The following is a 20,567-nucleotide window of genomic DNA, read 5'->3' as shown; positions in this document are numbered from 1 at the left end:
ATCGATGAGGTCAGATACCCAAGTTAGGGAGCACCCTGTTGGCCTTGGACTACAGATGCGCTCACCTGGCAGTGATGGAATCCACCTAGACTTCCAAATTTCAATCTGGCGTCCATTGCCCACCATAGTTGTCATGGCGTCCTGGCGCTGGAGAGGGCTGCATGGCGACCTACGCCATGGCGACCCTCTTTGATTTCTTCTTCCTGACTCTCTTTCCCTCTTCGATTTCTTCTTCCTGTCTTCGATTTCTTCTTCCCTCTTCGATTTCTTCTTTCCCTCTTCAATTTCTTTCGATTTCTTCTTCGATTTCTTCTTCCTGTCTTCTTTCCCTCTTCGATTTCTTCTTCCTGTCTTCTTTCCCTCTTCGATTTCTTTCGATTTCTTCTTTCCCTCTTCGATTTCTTCTTCGATTTCTGAATTTTCTTCTTAAAACTTGAGAAACAATAGAGAAAAAATAAAGCATGGCTTGAGTATACATCTATTAACACATTAAAAATAGAGAAAATAAAAAATAAAACATGGTCGACATGCTCGCCATGGCAACGCCATGGCGGGCGACATGTCGATATATCGACGTGACACCCCTCCACCGACTTGGATCGCCGTGACGCCGTGACAACTATGTTGCCCACCCTCCAGGTTAGGCCATCAAGCAACACTTCGCGGCCCACTAACAGACTTTTCCAGGCCCATGACGGAGACGCTCCAACCTTGGCCTGCAGGAACTCACAATTGGGGAAATAAATGGCTTTGACGAAGCGAGCCCACAAGGACTCCAGATGAGCCCATAGTCTCCAGGCTGCTCTGGCGAGCAGCGCCCGATTATGTAGCAAGGAATCTCTAAAGCCCAGGCCCCCTTTCTTCTTAGATCGACATAATCGAGTCCAAGATATCCAGTGGATGCGATGCTCGTCTTGTTGCTGGCCCCAGAAAAAATTAGTTGTAGCCTTATGGAATTGTACACTGAAGTTGGAAGTGCAAAGTGCGACCCCGCAAATGTAGCCATGGAGCTGGCTACCGACTTAATTAACACCTCTCGGCCTACCTAAGATAGGAGACGGTTCTTCCATCCTTGGATCTTGTTGGCCACTTTGTCGCTAGTCTCCTTAAATAGTTCAGACTTCTTCATACCAAAATCGGTGGGTAGGCCCAGATATTTAGATGGATCGTCATTATTCTTGACCCGCAAGATCCGAGACAGTCTACGTTTCACCCTTGGCCGCGTGTTGGGACTGAATATAATGGAGGACTTGTTGAGGTTTAATGCCTGGCCACTGGCGCCACAATAGGTGTCGAGGCACGTCTTTAGGTGGGTTATCTCTTGGAATTTGACTTCAGAGAACAAAAGGCAATCGTCTGCGAGGAGCAGATGAGAGATTGAAGTCACCCTTCCCCGAACCTTGATGTCTTTGGTCATATTTGTAGTTTCCGCAACACCAATGATGGAACTTAAGACCTGCGAGCACAGAATAAATAGAAAAGGGGACAAGGGATCACCTTGTCGGATTCCCCTAGAAGGGATAAAGGATCCACTTTCCACTCCATTCACTAGTAAGGTGTATGAGACCGATGAAATACAATCCATGATCATATTAGTCCATTGGGTGCAAAAACCCAATTTAGTCAATGTAGCACAAAAAACGCAGAGGTGAAGTTACTTTTCCCATAAACAGTAAAAGGGGAGAATTTTGCTAAACGGTTTCAATTTAAATGAATTTTTTTTTTTGTAATTTGTATTCAAATGGCTTCTTTCTCTTTTAATATTTTTATAGAAATAGATGTAGACTAGTTATCGAATTAAATTGTTTTTTGAATGATTACTGAAATGGTTTATAGTTGGTTTAAATCATTTAACTAATCGGTCTCAAAATTTAAACCAAAATCAAACTATTTATTATGCATGGTTTCGATTTAAATGGCTTAGTTTGGTTTGGTTTTGATACCCTTAATTTGATTGCAATTTGCAATAAAAAAGAAAATAAAAATAAAGGAAAAAGAACGTTGCCTAATTGCCTAGATCTTGCCCCTAAACATTGGAGCGCACGATATTACAATCGCACACCTCCCCTAAAATAAAAAATGCTATGAAAGCAAAGTGTAGTTATACAGGGTACTACACGATGTCGCAACTAGATAACGAGTTTTTTCCCAAAAATAATAAAAAAAATCATTTTTTTCTCATCCTCTCGATGAGAAAGTTTTTCTTTTTGTGGCAAGAGAAAAAAAGCATCATCTCCTATGTAATTTCAAATTCAAATTATAGAATCTTGTTTTAGCTTGCAACTCATCCAAACACCAAGAAAATGTAAAGAGTAAAGAAAATCGTACTAAATCTATACGGTTTTCTTTTTTTTTCCCGATGACATCCAAACACAGCTTTAGTTCCTACTCCTCTCCTCAGCCTAAGATTGGAGGCCTCATCATTTTAATTGTAAGGGTAATTTGATCATTTCACATTAAAAGGGTATACATTGGTTGGCAAGAGATCGATGTCTGGTCGTGTAATCCCTGCATCAGCATGGGGGCCAATGGAATCAATCGCATGGGGCATCAACATGGATGTGATTAAAAAAGGTTCTTAGCCCTCGAATAGCATAATTCAGATCCTGCCTACTTTGAGGCATATGGTGTTTAGGAATATTGGTAATGGCAAGTCCTCTTTCCTTCTTTTTGATCCTTGGATTCCTAATATTCCTTGTTGTAAGCCTTTCTCATGATATGGTTAATTTAGATCATTCAGCTTTAGTTAGTTCTTTTATTATCAATAATAATTGGAATTTTCAATTCCCTCTACTCCATTTTACTTGGACTCTCTCTCTCTCTCTCTCTCATACACACACACACACACACACATCTGCTTCACTCCCACACAGAGCTCCAACAGCCCTCTCATCACTTTTGAACAAACCCTATCAGCCCCCTTCGCGATTCGCGATCTCTCACCTCTTGCACCAGCCCCTTGAACTTTTCTTATGAAAATCATTTTTTTTTTTCATCCTCTCGATGAGAAAGTTTTTCTTTTTGTGACACGAGAAAAAAAGCATCATCTCCAATGCAATTTCAAATTCAAATTATAGAATATTCTTTTAGCTTGCAACTCATCCAGACACCAAGAAAATGGAAAGAATAAAGAATTGTAATAAATCTATATAGTTTTTTTGTTTTTTCCCCAATGAAATCCAAACATAGCTTTAGTTCTTGCTCCTCTCCTCGGACTAAGATTGGAGGCCTCATCATTTTAACTTGTAAGGGTAATTTGATCATTTCACATTAAAAGGGTATATATTGGTTGGCAAGAGATCAATGTCTAGTCGTGTAATCCCTGCATCAGCATGAGGGCCAATGGAATCAATCGCATGAGGCATCAACATGGATGTGATTAAAATAGGTTCTTGGCCCTGGAATAGTATAATTCAGATCCTACCTACTTTGAAGCATATGGTGTTTAGAAATATTGGTAATGGTAAGTCCTTTTCCTTCTTTTTGATCCTTGGATTCCTAATATTCCTGGTTGTAGCCTTTCTCATGATATAGTTAATTTAGATCATTCAACATTAGTTAGTTCTTTTATTATCAATAATAATTGCAATTTTAATTCCCTCTACTCCATTTTACTTGGACAATTCTCTCTCACATCTACTTCACTCCCACATAAAGCTCCAGCAGCCCTCTCATCACTTCTATACAGAGCCTACCAGCCCCCTTCGCAATCTCTCACCTCTTGTACACAGAGCTCACCAGCCCCTTGAACTTTTTTCATGAAAATCGTTTTTTTTCTCTCATCCTCTTGATGAGAAAGTTTTTCTTTTTGTGGCACAAGAAATAAAGTGTCATCTCCTATGCAATTTCAAATTCAAATTATAGAATCTTCTTTTAGTTTGCAACTCTTCCAAACACAAGAAAATGGAAAGAGTAAAGACAATCGTAATAAATATATTTTCTTTCTTTCTTTCTTTTTTTCAATGACAGCCAAACACAACTTTAGTTCCTGCACCTCTCCTCGGGCTAAGATTGGAGGCCTCATCATTTTAACTTGTAAGGGTAATTTGATCATTTCATATTAAAAGGGTATATATTGGTTGTCAAGAGATCGATGTCTGATCTTGTAATCCCTGCATCAGCGTGAGGGCTAATGGAATCAATCGCATGGGGCATCAACATAGATGTGATTAAAAAAGGTTCTTGGCCCTGGGATAACATAATTCAGATCCTACCTACTTTGAAGCATATGGTGTTCAAGAAGTTGGAAACCAGCGTGGGCTCTGTATCACTAGGAGCCATCACCATCGTCTCCTTCATGAACTGCTTCACCAACCAAATAGAGCAGGGAAAGCCATTACCTTTTGAACAAAATTCTACTCCGTAAGAGTTAACTCAGCAAGTCTTTGCCGTCATCCTACAAACTTGCATGAGTACCCGGCCGTGCACAAGGCCCTCTTGCTTTATTCCCAGTTGTTCTTGTTCCCTGTTGATGCCATACCTCCTCCTTCCTCCAGTCTCAGATCTTAACTCTGCCCCTATTTCTTTTGTATCCTAATTTCAAAGTTTGAGAGAGAGAGAGTCCCGAGTGAGAGTGAGAAGGTGACCAACACATCCCATCATCTCCTTCTCTAATGGGAAATGCCTGTATTTATGGTCAAATTCTCACCATTTTCTGAGGGATTCCGGCAACAACAGACAGGGAGAACTCTCCGGAAAGTTTCTCCGAGAAAGGGTCTCCTGGATCAATATCAACCCGGTCCAATTAATAACCAGTTTCAAAACTTGAAAACACACACAAAAATGATCCAAATCAACTGCATGAAGATCCAAGAGTTCTTCAAATTTGCAGGTCAAAAGAATGCCAAGAGGGTATAACTGTCTAGCTTCAATTGGTAAAAAGAGCATTCACTGATGCAGACACATGGCAAACCCCAGAAATTGAAAACTCAAATTCCTTGATTACAAATAAAAAAGTTATGATATACCTGATTCAACCTTTTTTTTTAAAAAAAATTTAACTAGAGAATATGGGTATGAAGTACAAAGAAGAAGAAAGAATAGAAACAGTTGGATACACCAAATCCAATTAATGCATCTGATAAACTTCAAGTAATTAATAAATGTACATACACTCAACACCTCCATGTAGGGAAAAAGCCTAAGAGTAACAACAACAGAAGCAACAAGCACCTCTAAGAAGAAACGTTCCAAGGCCCTTCCCATAAATTTACAATGATAGCCCCAACATGTATGGAGGTTTAGAAACAAGGGTTATCTAGCGGTTTTAATGCACAAATCCAAGGAAATATACCCCACACAACTCTACAAAACTTTCATACAAACACACTAGTCAGAAAGGGGCAGAGCTTGTCCTTCGAAGTTGATACTTCGGTTCAGGAGGCGGTGCACACGGCAACATGTTTTCCAGTTCCTGCAAATAAACAAAATGAAGATAGATTAATTTATCAGGGTTTCCTGGCAACAGAGAATGTAGCCCACTTTCATTCTTCCCATTCCACAATCCAAAAGGGAATTCCTCAATTCAACATCAACGTAGTGTAAGGTATAATACATTTTTGAGAAGATCACTGTTTTTTGACACAAGCTTGAGGATATTACCATGAAGAGATTACTATTGTCCACTAAATAAAAAATAATGCCGTTATTCTATTATCAGGTGCAGGACAAATACTATTTGCATCGGTTGGAAACAAACAACAGAATGGAACACAAAATTGTAAGAATTGGACATGATTTATACGAGGTGTTTTGATCATTCATTAATAAACTCAAGCTGATAGGTAATACCAGGTGAAAATGAGATGATATCACCTAATAAATAACAATATGAATTTATCTCAAATTGAGTTAAAGCCCCAGACTAGTTATGACTTGTATCTGTTTGTGTATTGGAGTTCATTTTGTTCAGGTTGACAAAAATCAAGACCATGTTAAAATCAGGAAATGCCTCGCTATGCTATTAAATACAGTGTTGTACAGAAAAAACATGCTGCAGAATGGACAAGTACACAACTTCATCAGAAGGATGCAGAAACAAGGTTTAAGAAAATAGTAATGACACTCAAAGCATCTACGTTCAATTACATGCAACCATCAATTTCATATTTACTTTAAGCTAGTACTGCACTTTTAAGTAAGCTATATCTTGGGAATACATAGTCAGAATTAAGACAAAATTCAAACTGATCCAATATTACCCCCAGAACACCTGGATATAAACAAGGAAACTCGCAACTTCAACCACAAAGTGACTGTGCATGTATATTGTCCAAGCTTATTAGAACCAATCCAGTATCATGTATGCATCCTCAAAGGTTCTCAGTTGCCAAAGAGAAAGAGCCAGAGGGGGAACTGGGAAGAACAAGAGTAGCATAAATTATGACACATTGCATCTACAAATAATGGATAGGTAAACCAGATGCCTTTTGTAGCCAAAAGGAATAGATTACCAACAGTACGTCACATGTAGCATAGGCAGCAACATGCTTATGTTGGAACTTCCCCCAGGCATTGGGGAGAGAAACTCTTTTTTTTTCGCTCTGAAAATTTTGAACTCCATTTCAACTGGAGTCACTAGGAGAATAATCCAATTGAATACATGGTGCCCTATACAGTTGATGCAATTTAGAGGAACATCTGGTGAAGGCACCAGCAGCGTGCCTGGTTACAACATATCACATGTGTTGACTTTTTTATGAACTATATCCAAACCACGAGCCTTGAATTTGAATGGAATTTGCATTGAATCAAGAGTTGTAAAAGATAGCAGTAATGCCTTCATTCTTATTCTTGTTATTTAATATAGTTGAGATGAACAGTCAAAGCATGCAAAGATCTGCACATATTTTTCCACTGGTTTCCAAGATCCATAATCTTCCATCCAAATGGTCCCCAGAACACATCTACAATTACTTTAACAATGACTGGAGAAACTGCAATTTATGTTTTGAACTGGATATTTGAATTGAAGGTCCGAAGAGATACCATAAAATGAAGATTCTGTAGAAGATGCCATGTTCTAATCTCTCTACATCCTCATAATGCATAGATCCCGGAAGCATGTCAGTCAAAAGGAAAAATCTTCCTCGAGCCAAAATTGCTCATCATTTCTTCCCCCAACTTAATCCATTCGTAAAAAGATGGGAAGTCCTGGGGCACCCGTACTTTTGGGGGGGGGGGGAGCACTACTAGAATCATCATCCTCCCACTCATGTACCTCAACTTTTTTATTTTTTGCAGCCAAGATGATTGCACTTTCAAGGGAATCAGGGATTTCGCTTCTAGTATGTGCTTTTGAATTGCCTAGACATGATGAGTCCATGAAAAGGAAACAAAGTCACACGTGTATACTCGATGGGATAGTATGGATCTGCTGGTAGTGGGTTTGCTTAAAAATAGAAGGGAAAAGATTCTAATCCAGTGGTTGATGAGAACAAATTCTGAATTTAAATCCAATTGTCAGGAATATTGGAAAGGATATTCTAGATCTTATTATGTAAGATAGCAGAAACTGAGTAAAATTATTACAATATTAGAAATTAAATAGTAGAGAATTGAGAGATCGATGGAACAAACAGGGGAGAGAAAACAGCAAATTGAAAAATAGATTCTAATTTTTTGTTTGAACAATAGAAAACCTATTTGATGCTAGAGATCTAATTTAAGAGTAGCATGTGATAGTAAAGAGAAGAGAAAGAGACAGAGAAGAGAGAAAATTTGTCGACAGGTACTAAAGACTTTCCTAAACTAACTCAAGGACTCAACTTTCCTAAACTAATTCAACGACTAACAACTTAAAAAAAAAAAGAAAAAAAAGAAAAAAAAAGGGCGTACCCAGTGCACAAGGCTCCCGCCATTGCGGGGTCTGGGGAGGGTCATAATTTTATAATCACTTTATTACAACAATAAAACCAAAATACGAGGTCCAACCCAAACTAATACTAAAACCTGGCCCAAATTAAACCGTCTTAAACCAGGCCTGCATTAAAGAGATCAAAAACAAAATGTACCTCATTATAAGATTCTAGATCAAAATTCATCCAAAAAAAATAAAAAAAAGATTCTAGATCAAAGAGCTTCTTTCCCTGTTTCTGTTCCTTTTTCATTTTATAATGATTTATGATATCCCTACTGCTATTCACAAAGAAATCCCATCTTATACTCAGCGTCCATTCTATTTTTATTGCTTATGGATTTCTATCTCCCTCCTGTCATGAATTTGCGACAACTCTTTTCCGATTTCTTCTTGCATTAGAATGTTCCACCAAAGTTAATTGGAACTATAGAAGGAGGACATGTGTTGAATAAAGTAGCACAGAATTTCCAGAACCAGAAAGAGATCAAACTGAAAGGAAATTCAATTCAGACCACATGAAAAAGAGCAATAAACCTGATAAAGAAGAAAGAAAATCCTGACATGATGAGAGCAATAACTGAACTATAGATTGGAATTGAGGTAGCTGTTGAGAAGATAAAATAACAGCAACTGGAAATCCACTGAAGTAAGGCCTAGGCGATCCAACGTAGAGTGAGGAATCCAGCACAAGGACACTTACCATATGTTCACATGGCTCAAGAAAAAATCTAAAAGCTTCCTCTACAATTTCATGGCCTCTAGGGCCTACATACATGTTTATAGATTGAGAATCCAAGATAAGACTTTGATTACAAGAAACAACTTTCTAATTTTTAATGCAAGAAGAAAAATAGAAACATAAACAGAATTCTAAAACAGAAAAACAGAACTTAGATCAACTAAGCTCTCCTTAATCTATAAGAACACTAATATAGAAGCTCAAAGATAAAACAGAAGGCTGTAAAAGAGCCCCACAGCTTGGCCTAATTGGCCTATTCTTCTGATGTGTGGTTGCTGAATCAGATATTGCCTATGCTACAAGTCTTCTCAACAAGCAGGGGTTCTCCATTTAGACATATGCCTGCTTATTCTACAATGAGAAAGCGATCACTAGGATGGTCCACAATCTTAGAGAAGAAGATAGACAACCTTTCCACAATGGAGGAGTGTTTCAAAGAAAGAAAGAAAGTGTTGCAAAAGAAGATTCAAATTGTCAGTTGGGGAACAATTAAGAGAGAGAATAATGGCTTTTTTTCTTTTCAGATAAGCACAATAGCAGCCTAGGGGAGATTACAAGTGAAAATCGGACTGCAGATGGTCAAATCAGTGTTAAGAGTGGAAAGTTCTAATGGTAACATTTTGATGGCCAAAGGTATTGAAAAGGTTTAAAAGAGAAGGGAAGTTCTAATGGTAATGTTTTGATGGTCAAAGTTATTAAAAAGTTTTAAAAGAGAGGGAAAAGTTTTCTTTAAAAGAAATGCCATGCAGGATGCTTTATTCACTCTGAGCCCCTTTCCAGTAATATCACATAATAGTCACAAAGGTAGGCACTAAGCCTTCAAGTCACTAATCAAAAGCCAGCTAGCAGGTTGTCTTCTTTGTTTATTTTGCCTTCTGATTAGAAACCCTAAAAGTCTTGGAAGGAAGAGTAGAAGATAGAATGGTCTAGAATTGTTAATCGACCATAAAACTCCTTGGTTGGTAGCAGCCAACTTCGCAGAACCTCATCCAAACTCCAAAGAATGGCTAGGAATTGTGACATCCCCAGCCATGGTTAGAAACACTGCACCATTAGCAATTGGGATACATGCAGAGTTATTAAGGTAATAGGTGCCCACAAGGCACCAAGACCTCCTAAAAGGCAAGGTATGTGTCTAACTAAAGCGAATTGCAATTTAAAAAAAAAAATGCATAACAAATAATTAAACAATAAAAACAATATATGACGCATAAATCACAATGTTAGTGTGTAATAGCTCACAAGAATTGACATAATATTACAATAACTTCACTTGTCATCAACAAATACAAATATAACAAAGCCTAAGCTTTGTTGTCAAGCACATTGGTTATGTGCTAAGTTGTATAGAACCTAAGCTTCAGGCATATCGATGTTAAAACTACAAAGCATGCACTATTTGGTCAACTAAAGTGAATCCTTAGGATTGCAATGGTTGAATGAAAAGTGCTTATGACTTGTTGACTCGAAAGGAACAGCCCCAACCACAATGGCACACATGTATGCTAAAGTCAGATAAAGGCAAATGTCTTGGTTAAACAATGCCAGGTCCAAGGTAACAAGGCATATGAGCTATGCCTCTAAACTTCAGGTGCATGTTTATCTTCCTTAATGTGTACCCTTGCAGTCTTATACAGTCATGGAATGAATGGATTATAATATGTAGCAACATAGTGAAACAGATTCCACAACCATGCGGATCAACATTAACGGCATTAAATGAAGTCTAAAGTTGAAAAGGAAAATTCAGTAGGAAATTAGCTTGAACAGGATCACAATTTGGGTATAGCAGAGGAATGAATGGATTATAATATGTAGCAACATAGTGAAACAGATTCCACAACCATGCGGATCAACATTAACGGCATTATAATGAAGTCTAAAGTTGAAAAGGAAAATTCAGTAGGAAATTAGCTTGAACAGGATCACAATTTGGGTATAGCAGAATAGTCAAAGGAGAAATATCAGAACAACACAGAATTATGATTGACAGCTGTTTGGAACCTGTCGAACAATTATGCAGAGTTTCTCAGGAAACAGAACAAGAACCTGCCCTACGCAGGCTAATGTACCAGGGTCACAGAATAAGGAAATAAATCAGAGTTGGGAGAAAACTCATAACTCGAAGCAGCAAAATCAGAACAGGCTCAAATTCCAATTGAAGGCTCTATTCCAGTGGTCGAGGGCTGGTAACCTGAGAGGGGTCTCAAAGTTGCAGGGGAGAGGAAGAAATCACATAGGAAGAAGGGGGAGGGGGGAGTGGGGAGGGGGGGAGAAGTTCACACACTTAGCCATGCAGGCTCTTCAGAAACACAATCTTAATTCATTCTCAATCCTGAGTTCTAATTGCACGATTACAAGTACTTAAATAAAAAAGAAACCCAACATGAAAAGGAAACCTACTCTAATTTGGAAACCCAATTTAATTCAGAAAATAAATCCTAGTATCTATCTCCTACCTAAGCTATCAAAATAAAATATTGCATGTGGGATGTAAACAGATCGGATTCGGATTGGATATGGATCGGATGTGATCGGATCCGGATATTCCCTGGCCGAATACGGATACCTCTAAATGGATTTGGATTCGGATTTTCGACCATCTGTTTACATCTCTGCCTTGTGTAACCCGGACCTTCCTCCCTCTAGCAGATACAATTCACTCTCAATCCATATCTCTTAGATCATGATCCTCTTTTCATCATATTCTAGAACCTGTTGAATCTTAAAAAACCCTCAAAATCATTATTTACTTAATTTTTTATTATTAAGTAATTGGATTTTTATCTGAGTATTCGGATTTTTTTCCGAATATCTCTAAATGAATACGGATGTCCCTAAACGGATACAGATGCGGATTCGGATTCGGATTTCGGTTATCCATTTACATCCCTAAATTTGCACGTTAATCCCAAAATATAAATAAATAAAAAACCTAAAATATCCTACTAGCCAAAGACCCAAATTGGACACGGTTCTCGATCTGGGTTCCCAAACGGGTTCGAGGCGACCTAGGAAAGCACTCCTGCATCAATTCTCCTAGTGTTGAGAAGAAATCGATCTCGAGTTTTGTAAAACGAGAGAATCAGCACCACTTGATCGGCATCCACAAACATCGACTTTGATGGAGCGATGATCGAATGCACCTCCCGATCAACCATCATGATCTTTTGATGGTCGTTAGCAAACGTCATCTCTTCGATGGGAATCTGATCATAGGGTTTCACAACTGAAATTGGACCGTCGATAAGTTCTTCAACTGCAATTTTGATCAAACCGTTCATAGCTTGATTGTCACATTCGTTGGCCACTTCTGATCCGCTTTCGGAAGATTCTATCATGCTTGACACCTTATCATAGAATTTAGTATTATTATTGGCAAGCTCCCGACAACCTGTCTTCAAATCAAGAAGTGTTGTTTGCAATTAACGGAAACCATCTCTAATTGAAAGGAGCAAATCGTATTGATCAACCTCCATGATGTAGCCTCAGGTTTGGCTCTGCTGTAAATAAATAGAATCTCTAAGGATTATTGGGACATCAGAATAAGGAAGGACAAAATAAGATTAAGAATTAAAGATGGAGGGCAAACTAGGAATTGATGCTAAAATAAGGACAAGGTGGAATAAAGAGGCATTAGAAGGATATAATGGGAAGATAAAAAAGGAATTAAAAGAAGAAACGAGAAAGGAAAGAAGAACAAAACAGAATTATAAAGAAGGGGCAGGTGTACTATGGGAAAAACAACCGAAAATAAAAAATTTCAAAACAATAATAAGGCTAAACGAAAGGAAGCCGTGAGAAGGGTGAGGTGCAAGATTGGAAAAAGAGGGGAAAAAAATATTTGAAGGAGGAGGACTTATCATAGAAGGAGTAGACAACATCGAATGGGAGTTTTTATTTTACCTCTGGAGAATCAGAAAGGGGACCTGCGAAGAAAATGGCAGAATCGAAGGAGATCAGTGTTTGACTTCAACTAGGACCTGAACCAGGGTAGGTTTCAGTTTCTCTGAGTTCTCCCACACGGAAAATCAGATCAACCAAGTCAGACTCAAGAGATTCTGTTCACTGGCGGTGGATATTGTCTGAACCAGGTATGCGGCTTCCTCTTTCTTTTTTTCTTTTTTCTCCTGGTTCTAGCTCTCTTTTCTTCTTGCTCCTTTTTTTCCTGGCAGAACCCAGGGGTGAAGGGGGGAGGGAATCAATTGAAGTACTGGAAAAAAAGGGAGGGCGGTGGGAGTTTGTCTGTGAAATTGAAGGGGTTGGGGTTTCAGTGGGACTCAAAAAGGATGGGTTAGGGTTTGACAATCCTGGGGATATAAGGTTTGGACGGGGTGAACGCGAGAGGGAGTCTGATACCAAATTGGTTGAGGGCTGGTAGGGAAGAAGGGGGCAACCTGAGAGGGGTCTCAAAGTTGCAGGGGAGGGGAAGAAATCACATAGGAAGAAAGGGGAGGGGGGAGAAGTTCGCACACCTAGCCACGCAGGCTCTTCACAAACACAAACTTAATTCATTCTCAAATCTAACTTCTAATTGCACGCTTACATGTACTTAAATAAAAAAGAAACCAATTCATCCAAAAAAATAAAAAATAAAAAAGAAACCCAACAAGAAAAGGAAACCTACTCTAATTTGGAAACTCAATTTAATTTGGGAAATAAATCCTAGTAGCTATCACCTACCTAAGCTATCAAAATAAATTTTGCATGTTAATCCCAAAATAGAAATAAATAAAAATCTTAAAATATCCTACTAGCCAAAGACCCAAATTGGACCCAGTTCTCGGTCTGGGTTCCCAAAAGGATTTGAAGCGACCTAGGAAGCACTCCTGCATCATCCAGTAACAGATACAGCCCACAAAAATTGGGTCAAGTTTGATAGCAGAATCGTGAGATATGGGAGAATCCTAGAGCTACTAAGGTCTAGGAGAGTAAGTAGCAGACCAGAACAATACCAATAATATGAAAGCATAGCAAAACAGAAACTGATCATAGGAAAATATGTGAACAAACAGAATCAGAATAACAACACAGTACTATCAGTCTATCACGGGCAACAGAAAGGGAGTAGATCTAACCTGTTGTTTGGAAATGGATAGAACAGAAAATAAAAGAAGATAACTGACCAGGAATCCATCTAAGTCCAGGCTAGGAATCCATCAAAACCTCCTTACTTGGAATCCACCAAGCAATCACTGAATCCACAGATTAACTCAGAAAATACTTAAGTATCGTATAGTCAAAATCAAGGGGAAGGCCTATGGTCTTTATTCTTTAGTCTTTATAACTATTTATAAACTTTGATATGTGCCTCAGTGCAGTGGTGCACAGAAGCATGGGAGGAGGGAACCTTTGCACTCTAAGTTAAGATGGTGGAGACTAAAAGGGGAGTCCCTAGGCCCATTTACTGAAAATGTGGTCAAACAAGGAAAGTGGGACTGTGAGGGAGACACCAATGTCAAGTGGAATGAGATGATGACTTGTATTAAGAGGGTGGCCAAAGAAGTTCTAGGGGAAGCAAAGGGGAGGTGTCTGTCCCCTAGGAGACCTGGTGGTGGGACGAGGAGGTCCAAGCAACCATCAAGACCAAAAAAAGAGAGGTTTAAGACTTGGCAACGGACTAATGATATAGAAGATAAAAGGAGGTACAATGAGGCCAGAAACGAGGCCAAAAAGATAGTGGGGATGGCTAGGGCGAGAAAATATGAGGAGCTCTATACTAATCTAAACACAAAGGAATGAGAGAAAACTATTTTCAAAGTAGCTAAAATGAGAGAAAGGAAGAGGAGATATTTCGACCAGATGAGATGTATAAAAGGAGAGGATGGAAGAGTTTTGGTAAGAGATGAGGACATTGTAAGGAGATGGGATGAGTATATTTGTGAACTTCTAAATGGAGACAGTTCAAATATGATCGATCCGGTTAACTACTTTAGTCATCAAAACACTACACATCATAGCTATGCACGTAATGTTGGGGTAGGAGAAGTTAAAGAAGCCTTAAGAAAGATGAAAGTCGGCAAGACACCAGGCCCAGATGAGATCCCAATAGAAGTGTGGAAGGCCTTAGGATCATGTGGGGTTTCTTGGTTAACCAAGCTATTTAACAAGATTATGATTACAAGGAAAATGCCAAATGATTGGAGGAGAAGCATTGTAGTTCCGGTCTACAAAAATAAGGGTGATGTCCAGAGCTGCAATAACTATAGAAGCATAAAACTAATGAGTCATACTAAGAAACTTTGGGAGAAGGTTATTGAAGCCTGCCTGAGAAGAGAGAGACTCATATCTCGAAGAAACAATTTGGTTTTATGCCAGGTAGATCCATAACAGAAGCTATACACCTACTGAGGAGGCTCATGGAAAGATGTAGAGCAAGTAAGAAGGATCTCCATATGATCTTTATTGACCTGGAGAAAACGTATGACAAAGTCCCTAGGGATTTAATCCGGCAAGTGCTTGGAAAGAGAGGGTTTGTGTCGAGTAAATATATAGATGTAATTAAAGATATGTATGAGAATGTGGTGACTAGTATGAGATATACGGGAGGTCAGGACAAGGAGTTCCCAATTAAGGTTGGGTTACACCCTAAGCCCTTATCTGTTTGCGTTTATCATAGATGAATTAACCAAGAACATCGAAGGCAAAGTACCATGGTATATGCTATTCGCCGATGATATCATTTTAGTGGATGAGACAAAAGCAGGGCTTAACGCTAAGCTAGAGACGGGGAGATCATCCTTGGAAACAAGAAGCTTTAAGATTAGTAGATTAAAGACCGAGTATATGATGTGTAACTTTAGCCACACTATGATGGATGTTGACACTGTGAAACTTGTGGAGAGAGAGGTACCGCCATGTGACTATTTCAGATATCTGGGGTCTATCATACACAAAGAAGGTGATATCGATGATGATGTTTCACAAAGAATCAAAGTGGGCTAGATGAAGTGGAGAGGTGCGACCGGAGTACTGTGTGACCGTCACATTCGTTTAAAGCTTAAAGGAAAATTTTACAGGACTGTGGCCCAACCTGCTATGATGTATGGGGCAGAATGTTGGGCAGTTAAGAAGCGCAATATAGCGAAGCTATGTGTCGCAGAGATGAGGATGTTAAGATGGATTTGCAGCAAAACTAGGAAGGATAAAGTGAGGAACGAACATATTAGAGCTGAAGTGCGAGTTGCTCCGATCAGCGACTAGTTCCGAGAATATCATCTGAGGTGGTTTGGCCATGTGCAACGGAGGCCTGAGGATGCCCCAGTAAAGAGAAGTGATCTGATTCCGATTGAGGGAGCTAAAAGAGCTAGGGCTTTGTGCAGAGTCTAGGCCTTGTGCCAAGTCTGACCTCGGATAGAGCCTATTGGAGGGCAAGGATCCACATTGTTGATACCAAGCAGCTGAGATTTTCTTGATTTCCTGGGCTTCACTATTTCCTTTTACTCTCATTTCCCATTTTCCATCGATTACTTTTCATATCTCATTTTTCTATTTTCATTCTCCATTCCTCTTACTTTTTTTTGTGAGGACCTTAGTTCTCCCTACTTTGTTATTTATAGGATCCATTTAGCCAACCCCATTTAGTTGGGGTAAGGCCGAGTTATTGCTGTTGTTGTTGTTGTAACCATAGTACTAAAACTCGCGAAATTTCGGTCAAGATATCGAATATTTCGAGTATCTCGACCTGTCCGAAACGAAATGCAAGTCCGAAATGAAAAAATGCAATATTTCAAATATTTCGATGAAATTTCGACGAAATTTCGGAAATTTTGGTCATCTCGTTTCGAAAATTTCGGAAATCTCGGACATTTTTGGCATTTTACACCCACAGAAAAATACCATATTTCGACCGAGATTTCGACGAAATTTCGGTATCTCGGAAATTTCGGTCAGACCGAAACACCGAAACGAAACGAGATTTAGTACCATGGTTGTAACTATTTATAAACTTTGCTAACCAGTATTAGGGTAGCATAAGGACTGAATTACAGATAACATAATCCAAAAGAAATAATAAAAAAAATAGCAATCAGATGGAGATAAAATATCACATCGACCAGCTAGTGATAAAGTCCTATTTTACTTTCTAGAGATAAAAATAACGATAAGACAGAGAGATAAGCTGTATTGCTAACATCACACCTATCCCAGCTTATGGATGAGATAAAAATAAATAAATAAATAACAGAAGTAAAATAAAAAGGTAAAAACTACTATTAATCCCCTCCATTGACTCAGTTTGGAGTGACTTAGCAGCTTAAAACGCTGAACAGAAAAGAATACTGAAACGTTCTGGTGATAGAGGGCTGCTGGACTGTCCTATTGACAGCAAAGACCTGATGTTTTGCTCTTCCTTCTCTTGCTTTTCTGATCTGCATCACATTTTGCATGCCATTGCGATTGAAATTGAAATTGAGGGAAGGACCTCCTCCAAACTGGTTAGACACACTCCAAAAGGATTCTTTTAGTTCCGTAAATCAGGGAAGCTAGTCCAAACTGTCAATCGGGGCTGTTTTTATGAAGATATCCACTCAGCCAAAAACAACTAATGCTGGTGAAATTGGGGAGGGGGGTGGATAACATGAAGGATTTGGATCAGAATAATGATATCTATCTATCTATCCATCTAGAGAGAGAGAGAGACAGAGACAGAGAGAGGAAATCTATTACAATCATTAAAATACCTTGATAGACCAGCCGACGGAGAATACTTGGGATAAGGTTCACATTAAGAAGTAGGATCATGCTCAAAATCAGGAACAAACACTTGATTAATTGTTGACATGTATTGGCATCATACAGAGAGAAAAATCAATTAAATATGCAAAGTATATCTTGATAAAAGAAAACTACATCAAAACTAACATAATGTATACATTATCTATACAATTAAACATATTGGAAGGAAGGAAGAAATGTATAGGGACAGTCTTTTCTTCATCGAAGAAACAATATTTCACAATAGTGCTCATCCTAGAGACTTCATATACCAGTCTATCCTCACTCAAATCAGTGAGACACCTCAATGATTTTAATCCCCAAGTTGATGGGAGACCTTTAGGCTTCTGTCAAAATGATTGACAATGATTTCTGTCAAAATTCAGACAATGATTTCTGTCAAATTAAATTCGGACAATGATTTCTGTCAAAATGATGGCCTACAGAATAAGTACTCGAAACAACTTAATGCTCCAAACCCTATGTTGGATGTGGTGCATAAGGCTTGTCAAATATACCCCCACAAAAATCTATATATTTGGGATCAATGACATCCAATAAATTTCTTCATTTTTCTTTCCAATTAAAAAAATGGATGTAGAACCTGTCCTGGTTTCTTTTTACCATACTTCAATTTTCTATACAAGTCCCCAAACAAAAATTGGATTTTGCAACTAGTACAATACCTAATGATGAACTTAACGGTATCATCTAAAAACTTGAAAATAGTGGGAGAAAAATAATAAGCTTCCTTTATTCAGGAAGAAATAAGGGACCAGAACAAGTGCAGGAAGAAAGCTGATAGAATCATACCTTTTGTTTCTTAAGCCTTTCATTCTCCTCTTCCAGACGCGAAACTTTGTTCTCCAGCTCATTTGTGTATGCCTATTCATTGCCCACACGTATCTTTAAGGTCATTATCAAACAAAAGAATAACCAGCATTGTAATTTATTTCAAGAAACAACAAAGAGCCGCAGATCACCTGCTTCCTCGCTCGTGATCGGGCTGCAGACTCTCTATTCTTGATCATTCTCTTCTGCCTCCTCTCAACAGTCTTCTCAATGACATCTCCTGGGGCAACCCGTTTCCGGCCCGGTGTCTGTGTATCTGATAATGTGCCCATCAAAGGGGGTGATATGGCCAATTGGCTGTCAGGATACGCCACATCCAGAAGCGGGCTTGCACTCACAGTCAAAGGCGGTGGAACTGGACAGGCTGGCATATAAATACCCATCATCTTTTGTTGCGGATGTTGTTGCTGCTGCTGCACTGAAGGGAGCTGGTACTGCAACCACTGAGCTTGTTGTGGGAAACTTTGTGGAGACACTGCCATTGAATCAGCTCCCATTGCAGGCCCAGCATTCTGATTCTCAGTAGAAGCTTCAGCAACAACACCTGCTTTCACCAAGAAGTCTTCCAATGTCATCTCCCCCAAAGTAGGCTGCCTTTCCTGGACTTTTTTCTCTTCAGTGTTCTTCTTCTGCCCTTGTTGGATATCTCTCCAGACTTCATCAACAGTCTTCTTGCTTAGAGATGTAATTAATGTCAGGCTTGCCTGACGCTGCAGCGAAGTCGAAGCTGAAGCTGAAACAAGTTGTCCAGCTGAGGCAACATTCTCAGCATCCATTCCCATGGCCTGGTTAGCCTCAGCCGTCCACACATTCTTGAGAAGCTCATCCAAGTTCATGCTGCTTAGCGGTTTCCCCAAGTCCCCTAACTGATTCTGAACCTCATCTAGAGTAAGTGCATAAAACGAGCTTTGACGAGCCAACTGTTGCCCACCACCACCACCACCACCACCTTGAGACCCCATTGTCTGAATCCCCATTCAACGAACAGTCACCCTAAAACTATCATTCCAAACCCCAAAACTAAAAACCCTGTCGCAAAAACCCTAGAAACCCTAGAATCGACAATAGACAAGTTTAGTTTTCAGCACTTAACAGATCCACCTCAACTGCAAATACACATCCACCAAAGTTTTCAAAACACCAAGAAATAAAAAAGAAAAACAAACAAACCTGAAAAGCCCAGAAACTAAATGAAACACGACAATCCACCCAACCTCCGAATGAGTTAATAGTGTGTCCCCTTCTCTACCCTGAGATTTAAAAAAAAGGTTGTCACTCAAAATTTTTATTTTTTTCTCCAACGGTTTAAAAATTTCAACACTGTTAGATAAGAAAAATAAAAAAGGAATCCCCTATTACCAACCTCTAAAAAGACATTGGCCTCAATCCCCAACTTCGAACTTGAAAACAAAGTTGAACAAACTCATCAATGCTTACAACGCAAAATTAAATAAAACCGAAAAGAAGATCTCATTTCCCCCAAAACAGACAGAAATTGAAACAAAGGAAATGCCTTTTACACCAATCAAGGCAAACCAAGATCAAAACAGAAAAAACACACACAGAAATGGACGAAAGAAATTTTATTCAAGCTTCACAGGAACCCAAAACCCGGAAAGAAGGCTTCGAAGCACCTTGCATGAAACAAATAACGACATTTTCAATAAAAACACAGAAAACCCATAAAAATTTTCCGCAAAGCAGAGCCCGTAATGAAAGCTCTGAAGAACCCTTCTCATGTAAAACCATCAAATCTCCACCAAAAACTATTGCTCAAATAGTGCAAGAGAATCCAAACTTGTTCTGACCCACAAAATAAAAACAACCCACTGTACTTACTTGCAGTAGGATCCGATCTGAATCTTAAGTAGGTTCTGATCTGAATCTTGAAAACCGCCATTCTTCATCGGTCGTTATATATGGAATCAACACAGTTGCAGTGGGACAAGCAAAATGGAACCCAAAAGCCAAATTCCCATTTTTTCATCATAAAAATAGAAAAAGAAGACAAGTAACTGACCTGTATTTATAAGGGTAAGTTTTTTCTTATGGGGCCATCCCCGTGCGAGTGGACGTTTGTCTACCTTCAGAATTCAGATACTGGAGAGCTGAGCCGTACCCATCACCGCAGCCACAGTCGTTTACAGTTACTACTGTTTTAACCCCTTTCTCAGTTTCTGATTTTGATGATTCAAAAGTCAATCACTACATCTATGATCTCTTGTAAACCTCGGATTGGAATCAGATTTGACATTTATGCCGTCGTACTTGTATCAAGTTTAGGACCCTTTTTTTTTCATATGATCTCTTATTTTTGTGATCAATGCTTAGTGTACCTTCCTTTTTTTTTTTTTTTTTTATGAAAGTGTAATCACATAAGCGACCCACCAATTCCCAAAG

General features: G+C 38.9%; 1 protein-coding gene across 3 annotated transcripts; it reads right to left on the bottom strand.

The window, feature by feature from the left end:
- Nucleotides 1-5,054: 5,054 nt before the first annotated feature.
- LOC122669150 (ABSCISIC ACID-INSENSITIVE 5-like protein 2) lies at nucleotides 5,055-20,169 on the bottom strand. Of its 3 annotated transcripts, none has more exons than XM_043865833.1 (4): nucleotides 20,007-20,169; nucleotides 18,299-19,417; nucleotides 18,129-18,200; nucleotides 5,055-5,413 (listed from the first exon to the last, which is right to left on the bottom strand). In XM_043865833.1, exons 2-4 carry the CDS (start codon nucleotides 19,142-19,144, stop codon nucleotides 5,333-5,335), a joined length of 999 nt encoding a protein of 332 aa, XP_043721768.1. In that variant the 5' UTR covers nucleotides 19,145-19,417; nucleotides 20,007-20,169; the 3' UTR covers nucleotides 5,055-5,332. The 3 variants fall into 3 exon arrangements, with proteins under 3 accessions (XP_043721768.1, XP_043721769.1, XP_043721770.1); XM_043865834.1 differs by lacking the exon at nucleotides 20,007-20,169 and adding an exon at nucleotides 19,531-19,955; XM_043865835.1 differs by lacking the exon at nucleotides 20,007-20,169 and having other exon boundaries at nucleotides 18,299-19,273; nucleotides 19,338-19,392.
- Nucleotides 20,170-20,567: the final 398 nt, after the last annotated feature.

Source organism: Telopea speciosissima, chromosome 7, assembly GCF_018873765.1.
Source record: "Telopea speciosissima isolate NSW1024214 ecotype Mountain lineage chromosome 7, Tspe_v1, whole genome shotgun sequence".
NCBI lineage: Eukaryota > Viridiplantae > Streptophyta > Magnoliopsida > Proteales > Proteaceae > Telopea > Telopea speciosissima.
The sequence above is the reverse complement of the archived record's forward strand: the minus strand, read 5'-3'. Positions and strand labels throughout refer to the sequence as shown.